The 12,170-nt window shown below is 40.5% G+C and overlaps 1 protein-coding gene across 1 annotated transcript in view; it reads right to left on the reverse strand.

Annotated features, from left to right (window-relative positions):
• Positions 1-12,170, reverse strand: part of sorcs3 (sortilin related VPS10 domain containing receptor 3) — a 238,433-nt gene that overhangs the window by 23,951 nt on the left and 202,312 nt on the right. The window contains exons 19-20 of the mRNA XM_037115465.1: positions 3,270-3,456; positions 444-577 (exon numbers count right to left, since the gene is read on the reverse strand). Of these exons, the coding sequence (XP_036971360.1) occupies positions 444-577; positions 3,270-3,456 (321 nt within the window). The remainder of the gene's footprint in view (positions 1-443; positions 578-3,269; positions 3,457-12,170) is intronic.

Genomic DNA, 12,170 nt, shown 5'->3' on the forward strand with positions numbered 1-12,170 from the left:
TTTCTTTAAGCTGAAACATGCTCTGTTTAGCTGTATGATGAGCACCTATTAGATGAAAAGCAGGAACCTGTGGTGTGGCACCGACTGTTTGAAAGCACCTTCAGTTTTTATGAAAACTAAGTTAGGATGAAACTATATAGTTATCCATAGATCATTACCGAGCAAACTGGACACAACCTCTAATTCCTCCCTGATGCAGTCAAGACCAGGCAGAAGGTTTGTTGATTAAATTAGGCATAAAGTTTTGCTGCATTATTTTTAATTTGGATCAAAGCTCACGCTGTATGTTATTTACTGTGTCTATGTTCCCAAAAGTTATATTAAACTTCTCAAGCACATCATGGCTAATGACAATGGTTAACTTAATTCAAGTCAACACACTGGTATGCGATAGAAACCAAGGCTGAAATGTGTATTCATGAGCCCTGTACCGGAAGAATTACCTCAGTGTTGTTGCCTAGCCACCAAAAGTAGGTGACGGTGCGTGAGTGGCTGGGTAAGACCGCTGCTGTGATGTTCACCTCCTTGTTCCTTATGACCACAAAGGGAGTAAGGAGCTGCACATGCTCCACTGGGCCTGAGAAGGAAACACCACAGAAGAGCTGATATCATGCATTGCTACTTCTGAGCAACATGTGACCTGAGTAACAACGTCGACCTAATAAACAAATGCAGCAGTAGAATACTTGTATAACTCTGGAAAAGTTTGGCAGGGTGCCGGGGTGGCAGTGTGTGAAGACCTCGACAGGTTTTCAGTGATGATAATTCCCGGGAACCTCAAACTGTTCACCTCCTCTCCCTCAGCTCCACTGATGTGATGGAAAGCACTCAACCCATCAAGAGTCAGCAATGGAAGTTAGCTACGTGCTGTGTTACAAGCTAGCGAAACAGAGCAAGCCTTTCACTGACGGTGCATTTTTGAAAGACTGCATGGAGGAGGCTGCTAGAATACTGAGCACAGAGTTTAGTTTGCTTGAGTAATTTAAATCTGTGTCAAGTTTAAAGTCCTTACAGTAAAAATTTTAAAGGATGGTGCCAGAAAAAGTTCCATTCTTATGATGGAAATATGTTGATGCATCGCGTATTTTTGACATGATACCTTCTGGGTAATGCTGCGAACCTCCCCACTAAGAACCTAATAGGAGCTGGCGGGACGCTGTGTTGCTTTACAATCTCAGGGATGAAGTTTCCCCACTGTGGACAGATGTAACACACTACTTTCGTGGAAAAACTCCAATGAAAGGGTTTGTGTAGTGCTGCGACTGGACTGGGATGTTCGTCTCGCTGAGGCTTCTGTTAGCGCTCATCCTCTTTAACCAGAACTAATCTTTATCCCCACTTTGAGATGCTCAGTGTGTGTGCGTGCATTTATTCGCATGATGTCTGTGTGTGTGTGTGTGTGTGTGTGTGTGTGTGTGTGTGTGTGTGTGTGTGTGTGTGTGTGTGTGTGTGTGTGCGCACGCGTGTGAATGCAATAGGGAGAGAGACTTATTTGGTATTAAATATGTTCAGTTGAGAAGTCATTGTAGAAGGTTTTGGCATTTCCCCTGAAAGCGTAACATGCACTTTGAAATAAATTATTGCCCTGAGTTATGTACACATACAATACACAGTGGCTAATGCTTCAGGAGGGCAAGAGGTCACATTAAGATGGATTGTACAACTTAATGAAAGAGTAATTAACAAGACAAAAACAAACTGAAAAGAGCTTATATGATTCCCTTGGAAAAACTGTTTTATTGCTGTTTGAATGGAGCTGGAAAGCTTGACAATCCTGTATTCTGTCATGTGTGCTGCTGTGGTAAATCAGCTAAAATGAGCCATTGTTCTACCGTTGCATCCTCAGATAACTGGCAATTAGCCGCAGTGGCCTTAAAGGCCCACTCCTCCAACTCTCGTTCTGCCCCCAGTGAAACCTTGCATAAGCAAGTTTGTTATGACCTTTCTCCAAAAAGTTGTTTGTATTTATCACAGCTGCTGTGTTACATAATCCTGTGTATAGGTCAGTGCAGTTCACCTCAGATGGGTTTAACATGGATCAACAGTGTGGCTGTAATTCAGTTGAGTATATTTTAGCACCTGGAGCTAGGCAACAGATAATATACGAATATTGCAAATGTAAGAACATACAGCTGATTTAGCTTGTTTTAGCTCAAATAATCTTAAAACTGCACAATGCATTTTAATTAAACTGGAGGTTGGGAACCCAACTGAGAAAAAAACAAAACTGAAAAAAAAACAATAAAAAAACCCACATGTAATAATTCCTCCCTTCATGATGACTCAGTTAATATTGAAGCCGTTTTAAAGAGTTGTTGTTTCGACTGTGAGATCACTTTGGAGGCTGCAGTTTGTGGTGCTGTTGAACTGTATTGGCTTTTAAACCGTGAAATATTTCTGTTATGTCACGTACCCTCACTGTGGGGCTGGGTGCTATCGACTTTTCAAGGTGCATCTATTTTTTAAACAAGACATAGGATAAGACAATACATTTATATCAATGCGGTTTGATGTATTACACAACCAATTGCTGACATAAACCGATGCCAGTTTGCATCTCTCTCACACAGTCCCTCTGTGTTCAAACCCAGATCCAGTCGCTCACAAATGCTGCAACAACATTACCTGTTTATTTAGGGCTGTGCATAGGGACATATACGTCGCACGACCTGCACAGACGTCTGTCTGTGTGATGAATGTAATTACTGCAGTGCCACCTGTGAGATACAGCTTTGTGCTGCATGTGTGTGAGACAGGGTTGTCTGTTCAGGAGAAGTGAGGCTTTCTATGCTTGCTTGTGTGTGAGGTGAACTCATGCATCGCTGTGACTTTGTGGTTGCAACGTGTTGTGTTATGGTATGATGGCACCTGGTTTGCGGGCAACAGATGTGTTGTTAAAAATGCAGCGCAATGACAATACAGACACTTCATACACAAATCCTACAGTACATAATGCAGAGAGTCGCTCTTGTTCTCTCTCTGCCAATCAGCGATATGTGAATGAATAATAATACTAAAAAGGTAAAGCTATTGAAAACAATCTGTTTTTTTTTTTAGCAGTTACAGCATACACAGTACATGGAGATATAAGTTAGCTATTTTTAATACAACGTAATACACCTATTTCAGCCTCAGGTAGTGCTGGTATCCATTTCAGACTGCTGACTTGCTTTGAGCTCACATAATAAAGGAGACTCAGAAGCGTGTATCAACTATTTGGTCATCTCGTCTCTTCTCTCACCTGGACTGTGTTTAGCAGCAGAACTTACATGTGACATGCAGGAAGAGTGTGGTGGTATCATAACCCAGCGTGTTCTCTGCCAGCGCTGTGACACGGAATATCCCAGCGGACTTGTAGATGTGTTTGATCCCCTCCTCAGTCCAGCTCAGGTTGGAGTAGGACACGGCTGTGCCGTCACCAAAATCCAGCTGGATGTTAGTCTGCAAGGAGTCACCCTGAAACGGCACAGTGGGACTTCAGTCAGCTACAGATAAACACTATCCACTCACTGACATCACTTTTTCACCTGATACCACCCTCACCACCAGAGAAGGGCCAAACACAATCATCAGGTGGCTAATGGAGTGGTAACCATACAGAGAGGAAACCAAGCAGAACAGTAAAGGATGCTGAACACAACAGTGTCCTCCATATGTAGTCCGGAACAATGACTGGTTGGATGACACTGACATATGGGCAGAAGTAAACAGAGCTTATTGACATATATGGGGGATAAGGACAAAACATCTACATAAGACAGAGAATACCACATTCCTATATAGATATAAACATTCTGAACAATATTTTTTTTTCTGAAACTGGATCAAGTCTCAGTCTTTGGCTCAAACTCTTGTGAATACAAATATGTCTAAATAAAACAACAATCCAAATATTACTACACAGCACCCAAAATATTAATAAAGGTAGCAAAATAAAAAAAAACATACTGACAACATACAAAACATCCCTGTTTAAAAGCAACTGCTGTTTTAGGAGGCACTCATTTATGTCTGTGCTTAAAGCAGCTATAGCCAATATTTGCTCATGAATCCATTGTATCAAATGGCAATGTGTAATGTGAGTGGAGTTACATTGACAAAAGTAAACATCGTGGAGCTTTTGGCAGCTAATGAGCCGGACATTTCCCTCAGAGTCGGTGTAATCCACAAACAGAGCTGAGAGTCAGTGATTATTGGATTGCTTTATATTAGCAATATATTATGTTAATGGAACTTCAAAATGATGTATGTGTTGCTCCATAACTGCTGGATGTTTAAATAAGCAATGCCTTCCTAGTTCACCAAATAAGGTTGGTAATGTCAATGTTGTGTTCACAGCCTGTTTCTTCTGGTCCCAAGTAGCCAAACAAATCAGCTCTGGCAGATTTAATGACAGTAAAGTTTTGTTAAAAGACAAATTTATCAATCAGGAAAATGGGTTACATTCCAATTTTCTATAGAATCTGCCATTGATTTGCCTCAGTACAGATTATCTTTATCATATAAAAATAACATTTTGTGCTGAAATTGAATATATGAAAGGCTTCTTGGGGAATTTTGAGAGCTTGATGATCTACATTGACATGATCAGAGAATTGTTGCAGCACCTATTTAAGAGGGCTTCAAAAAGTCTCTGTTGTGAGGTCACTAGAAATTTCATTCAGTTGAAATATTTGGCAATAAATTGACCAAAATATAAGAAAAGGAAATTCTATCTAATTAAACCAAACCACCTTGAGCGAATAAGTCCAAACTACCTGATGCATGGAGCTTGATAAGAGTAGGAAACACCTCCTGATTCATGACCTCAATTCATATGATAAAAATGAAATAAGACAGACTTCACTTATTGACTGCACTGACTAGTGGCTTTTTTAAAAATATTCAACACATGTCCACATTCTGCTGGAACTCCCTAGACTTAAAGTACAATAATATGTACACATTATCACCTGTTTGTAAAAAAAAAAAAAAAAAAAATCTTTGTAGGTTGAGGAAAAAGAAAAGAAAAACACCCTGCAACATAAACATGATGCAAATTCACGTGGGCTTCAATTACCACAGGGAAATCAGTTTTATTTAAAAAGTACTCTTGACCACTCTGCACTATACCACTAAAGGTCTTTCACACCACCACATGTTAACCAGCCTGACAACCGCCTACCAGCAGGAGCGTTTCACCGGCAACCCAAGTGTTTTAAAAGTGTCTGCTGCCACTGCAGTCCATGACTGCAATGACAGGCAGGAGCTTCTGTAGGCGTCAAAACATTGGCACAGCCCATCGAGAAGCCCACAACATTTTTTTTTTTCTCCCACATGTACACTAGCATGCAAATCTCTGTATAGGGAGAATGGTGTAGGTCGAGCCAGAGCAAGGCTTTATCAAGCTTAAACAAAAGCAGTCATGTGACCACAAATCAAGGACGCACACTTCACATTACTTAATTCATGTTGGACTGAAGCACACAGAGTGGATAAGCCAGAGCAAAACCAAAGCAATGAATGAATGTTATCATGCTGAGTAAATTTGTTGTGTTTTTTTAAAGTCATCAGTCCCGTATCTTAAATTAAATCAATATCTTTTAGAAATTATCGCATGTTAATGTCATTTAGTGTAAGCTACAAAGCTACAAGACAAGATTATAAACTTTTTTTAAAAATGGGGTAGTGAAATGTGCCAGTGATGTTGGGCAAATGGTTACGAACACACACACACACACACACACACACACACACACACACACACACACACACACACACACACACACACACACACACGTACTGCTGATGTTAGAAATATTTACCTGTTGACTGTTAAGTTTAAGCTACACAAAACGATGATGTTCACAAGAGCACATTTAGGCCTACATTCTCTCTGTAGCCAACACATAAAAGTCAGCATATACGTTAGCATGTTTACAAAAGCTCAGACAAGGGTTTACTCAAAAGTATGAAATGTTTATCATTATAGCAAATTCAAAGTTATCTCTGAATTAAACAATGGCTGTTATCTCCAGACTGGCCCCTGGTCATATGCAACAACCTGAGGTTCTCATGATTGAAAACAAATACACTTAATTTAAGTAATCAAATGTAAACGTTTCTCAAATTACCCCATTCTCCCCTGTAAGGATGATAAGTACAATAATGTGAGGAAAAAAATATTTCTCTGATTTTGTAAATAATTCCCCTTGAAAATAAGCTTCAATCATCGATTCCTCAATTTTAACGTTCAATCATAACTGGGTTTTTTTGTTTGTTTGTTTTTTGTTCTTCAAAAAAAATGTCAATCCTGGAAGTTTTATCATATAAAATCAAAATGCATGTAATCTGAGTTTTCATGTGCATTCATGTAGCTTGTGCTGGGTGGTAAAGCTTCCAGTCAGCGCGTTGATGTTTGACCTTTGACCCACAATGACTGCTATTCCTGTGATAATGTTCAGCACAATGAACTCTGAGCAGCAGATCAAAACCTGTGCCTGTTCAAGTGGGGGGGCAACCACTTCTCAGTGCTACTGCTGCAGTGTTAAACTGCTTCCACTCTGCTGCCCCTCCCTGATGCCAATGACTGGAGCAGGGGAGGTGCTGTGTGGCAGTATGAAAAAGGCCTGAGGGTTGAACAGGCAACACTGGATCACTCAGCTCTACCTCAGAATGAATTTGGTTGTAAAATTTCAAGGTTGAAACACACAACTAAAAGCCACGTCCAAAGTATGCTGCAGATATTCTGCCACATCTATACACAGTTAACACAACATTCAGATTTGTATCATGTAAGAAGTTGATACGAAGTATTTTTATAGTTGATTGGTGTGATTCTTCACGTGTGTTGCTGGTGTGTTTGCTCTTTGCAAATGCAGGTTCACTTCCATCAAAGTTTATATTTTCTGTATATAATTATAATCACTAAATATATTTACTTGCTCAAACTTGGCACAAATGCTTATCCATAACAAACAGTTGAATAAATCAGAGAGAAATCATGACACTTTTTTTCAAGGAGTCCTTGCAAACAGCCGATTTATTTAGAAATTAATTTGTGCATAAAATAATTATCACACGTTTGGTGTTAATGATGTAGATGCTAGTCAGTTAGTATCTTCTCGCCTCAAATCGCTATTGACAACGTTATTTTATTACTTAATGTCATCAGTGATGTCAGGTGTTGGGACTGCTGTATTTGTGTGCTGGAAAGAGGAGGGTAGAGGATCGTAAGTATGCGTCTGTGTATTTGCACACCATCCCACCATGTTTGCCTTTGCATGGTGTGTGAGTTTTCAGCTTCCTGCACAGTCTCCTGTGGGAACCACATCTGGCTCTATCCGAGGATCAGCACACAGCGCGAGTGTTGGTTGCTCCAGCTGCCACAGCGACCCAATCTGCTCTCATCGCCCCCCCCAAGGCCCGTGGAGGCAAACTCCCCGGCTCCCCTTGGCACATTGTAGCGCAATGCTGCTGGGATCGTCATTTGTAACACTACATTAGCATGCGAGCTTCACCAAAATGCACAATGAAAACCAAATAAATACAGCGATTGTTGTTTTTTTTTGTTTTTTTCCTCGCTTTCCTGCTCTTTTGCTCTTTCCATCCCTCGCTACCTGAGTCCCCTCTTTGTTTGCGCTTCGGTGCGTGAAAGCACGGGAGGTCTGGTCAAGTCGTCTGGGGATATTTCACGTCCCTTTGCCTGAAAAATGATATCTCGGAAAAAAAAAAGTGTCTGGAGAGAATAGAGAACAGCTAAGAACATGGTTTGACAGTGCGGCCATTGTTAAGAGCTGTAATGAGCTGGCCTCCAAACAACACGCAGGCTTGGTGGCGCCGGTGTCACTCAGCTCTTCTCTGTGTCTGCTGTCCATTCTGTGTTCATGCTTGCTCTCTATATCAGCCACAATGGGATTCACTAATCTGCATGAGACTGATGCTGGCCCGTCTCTCTAAATGTCACTCTTTGTGTGCGTGTATATCCCAGGGCTGAACAGAGCCAAACACATCATGGCTGGAGCCTTGAGGCTGGGACATCAGTGCCGGTTGGCAATGAAAGCACCGTTGTATGGAGTGACAAGGGTTTGGAGACACAGGTCCAGCATTTGTTCAGGTACGTGTCAAACCTGAAACCACACTGTCAACGTGAAGGGTGACAGCGTAAGGCCCTGCTGCTGTGAATAATTCTGTAAAGTAATTTCCCCAGCAGACAGACAGAGTCTGTATTCTAGGTTGGCAGTTTGGTTTAATCTATACCCTGGAACACTGTGTTAACTGTACAATTAGAAACTGTGGACTTTTCCTATGATCAGCAGCTTTTAATGTGAGAGGTAAAACAGATATCTATGAAATCAAGGTAAACCATCAGGTGTAAAATGCCTTTGTTTTATATCAACGATAAATCAAAGGACAACATGCGATGTGAATGTAAATTGTCATCCAAGTCCACACTTCCTCTCAGATCTAATAAGCCATTCAAGCTCCTTTGGTCATCGTTTTGTTTTCTGTGTCTCATGTACAGAGACAAATGGTGTGTTAATATTGTTGATATGCCATGGGCAAAATTACAAAGTTATCGTCACAGAAAGAGTTGTTTCAGTGTAGCATCTTCTGCAAAATATAATTAAAATTAAAAAAAAAAACAAAAAAAAAAAAAGATATATGCAGCAATATTACCATAAGCCCCTGAAACTGGCAAATTCAGTTACATGATCCATTTGAAATTGAGAATGAGGTTCATTTTTTGTTATGCCGTCCCGTCTAAGAGGATGTGAGGGATGTTCTTTTGCAAAGATGTCCTTCATTTATGCTGATCTTATTCTGGCTGGGTGATCATGAGAAACTGCTGTGCCTGGGTAGGGGAAACTTTCACTGAAGTTTCAGGGAGAAGGCAGAATATTTAGTTTAAGGCTGAGCTGCAACATTACTTCTAATATTGTAATGAAATTAACTGAACTGTTTGCTGCAACTGTACCTTTGGTGTCTTGTCAACGTACATGTGTCCAAGAAAAGCAAATAACTTTTTTGTTTCCCTCTGCTATTTCAATTTATAAGGGCCTGAGCACCAACTGATGCAAAGACCCTATTGAAACTGAAGTAATTAGTGGGACCACAGCACTGACCAGTACGAGGACACACTTGAAATCTGAAGGATTATCAGGGCTCCAGCACCAAAACAGTGCCAGAGTGCAATGTAGCTCATAATTGCTCATATCTAAAATTTGACCAAAATGTACTCAATCTCTCCAGGATATAGTGTTTTGTAATGGCATAGGGTTTGAATCAGACTCCTAACTTTCTGTCTTCTGACTCCTCTGTTGAGTTTATTCATGTGACAAGAATGATTACTTAGAGGCAGTGACAGCAATGTTTACTCTTCATGTTTCTCCCATCAACTAATTTTTGCTGATAGCCAGACATCTAAAAACGTGGCTGTACTGTGTTTGAAAATGAACGCTGCAGTGCATATTTTGGATAGGGATCCTCAGTAGCTGTGTCTGTCATGTTCGATCTCGGCAGGAGATTCCATCTAGCTTTCCCACTGGGGCAGAAATACATTTTCACAAAAAAGATAACATGAGCAAGAACATCTGTAGAACATTTTCTCCCAAATGTGACGAGAGTGTGAAACAGAGAAGTGGCTGATAAAAATTCAGGCTGACAAAACAATTGTCAGGCAGATCAGAGGGACTCTATATTAACCAAGAAGGAACAGCCGCCTGCGTCTTTTGAACCTGTAACCCATTTGGTGAGAATTAAAAGTTGGGGTGCTATGTGTGTCCACAGACAGGGAATAGGAACTGGAATAACAAATCTATATCAAGCTGAACACTTTAAGACAAAAAATAAATGAAAAGTTATACATGCATGTTTTCAAGTTTCAACACCTTAAGGGCACAATTAAAAAGCTGTAATAAAACCTTAAAATAACGGCTGAAAGATCTCCTGAATTTTTTAGCAGAAATGTTCCTCTTTGACGAAAGTACAAAAACGAAGCATGCTCTCACCAGTGTCTCCGACTCGAGCTCGGAGCTGGCAGTGCTTTAGTTGTTTGAGCATTGCCAGCAAAAGTGAAGCCAAATCTGATTAATGACTACACTGAAGCAAGAGGGAAGCCAGTTTATCCACAGGCAGGAAGTCAGTGCTCACTCTGTGTCACCTTCTGTTTCAATCAGACGCACTTGTTGATTTAAAAATGAAACAACATGGGATCTGCACACAGTGTGAAGTTTTTCGAGCCTTTATTTTGGCAAAATGCAGGGCCTTAGCCAGGACTTTTCAGAAATACTTTGGTCATGAGTCTTTTTTTTTTTTCCCCAAACAAAAAATGGTGCTCTGCTTCTGGTCTGTGTCATTGATAATGCCAAATCACTTATGTCATCTATTATTGTTGTATGAATATAAAGTACAAAGAATGTACATTATTACTGTATTCATCTGAAAAGCTAGATATGTTACAAGTCAGTTTGACCCAGTAAATATCAATGGGGATATTTGTACAAGTACATTGTTCACTCCCCAATGGCAGTTCCCCCCCAGCATGTGAATGTTGCAAAAAAAACTGCTCAGAAATGGCCCGAGGACATGACAAAGAGCTCAAGACGTCAACCTGGTCTCCAAATTCCAGATCCCAATCCGATCGAGCATTCGTGAGATGTCTCGGACAAGTCAGATCTGGAGAGGACGTGATGGATGTTCTTTTGCTAAAATATCCTCCATTTAAACTGATTTTCTGTTGACCTGATGAGGGGGCTAACTTGATTTCATGTATTTCAAATATTTGTAAATCTGAATATCAGCCTACAAAAAGGCAACATACGTTAATTTTATGTGAATGTAGAATGTAAACTCTTCTTCAGGTTATCATAAAAACATCACATTCCTAAAGGGCAATACAAATTGCCAAAAGGCCTTGTTAATTTGTTGATGGTTTTTTTTTTTTTTGCATTTATGGCTGCATATGTGCATTTGGATGCAGCGCCAGACTCAAGTGCCAGTTTTTTTCCTAGCCTCCTGGGAGAGTCTAGTGGAGAGTTGTGCTTATGTGGTGCGATGACATTCCATTTAAACAAGATGCACTAAATATTAAGCCTCTGCATGAAAAACCTCTCAATGCAATATGCCCTTATGAATTCTCCTCCCTCCACCAAACTGATATACACCGTATGATCTAAACAAGAACCATTTTAAGTGGCAGACAGAAATTAAAGTGAATATCAAAGTGTCTCAAATTCCCCATGGCTCCTCTCTTTCAATATCTTCATGACTTGTTTGAGATTTGCTTGGTGTCATTCAGGCACAAGCCAATCCCTTCTCCACCAAACAGTAACTGAAAAGTTACTTGCTTTAACCAGGCCCAGCTGTAGATGTAATTGAAGTGTTGCATAACGGATTTCGAAACAAACACGAAACCAGTTCTGATCAGGAAAATGAACTATGAGGTCACGCATATCATCCCAAAACAAGTGTCCATCTATTTTTAGATTTCTTCCTTATCTTTAAATGTGAATGTGAGTCCTCTATCCATTAAATATTTAAGGGCATTTGCTCTCCCGGAGAAATACAGCCATTGCCGGCTTCATGAATATAAATGAAACTGTGAATTCATCTTGAGAATTTCCTCAAATAGAGCTGATGCCACAAGGATTCTTTACCCCTTTTTCCTTTCTCTGTCACCCCCCTTTCCATCAAACAATCCCACGTAATGAAAGACACAGGCCTCGATTTTTTATCTTATCACACAGTAATATGACAGCTGGGCCTGGAAAAGACCTGGGAGACACACATTTACCTTGAGCTGTTGCAGTGGCAGGAAAACACTCCTGTAGTTAATGCCCAAAAGCCGGCAGCCATTATCGACAGACTATATTTTGCCCGACTAACATGTGAGGCAGTTTCCTAGTGATGAGGTAGCCTGGCGTGCCTGGCTCTGAACACAGAGCCTCTCACTGACTAACAGGGTCTCCGGTGAGGGCTTCACTTCTGCCTCTGGCTCAGAGCTTTTGCATTGCGTGGGTGATATGGAGCCATTTTACTCTATTAAACTTCAGAGAGTTTTTTAGAAAAGAAGCTTTCCAAGGAACAAGCAGACTCACTCAAACTTTAGCATTTGTGCTTCAGGGTTCTGTAAACTAAATCTTACAAGGTTTTATAGACACCATTAACCACCTTAAGAGACCTTTGGTCTC

The sequence above is a fragment of the Acanthopagrus latus genome, chromosome 1 (assembly GCF_904848185.1).
Source record: "Acanthopagrus latus isolate v.2019 chromosome 1, fAcaLat1.1, whole genome shotgun sequence".
Classification (NCBI taxonomy): domain Eukaryota; kingdom Metazoa; phylum Chordata; class Actinopteri; order Spariformes; family Sparidae; genus Acanthopagrus; species Acanthopagrus latus.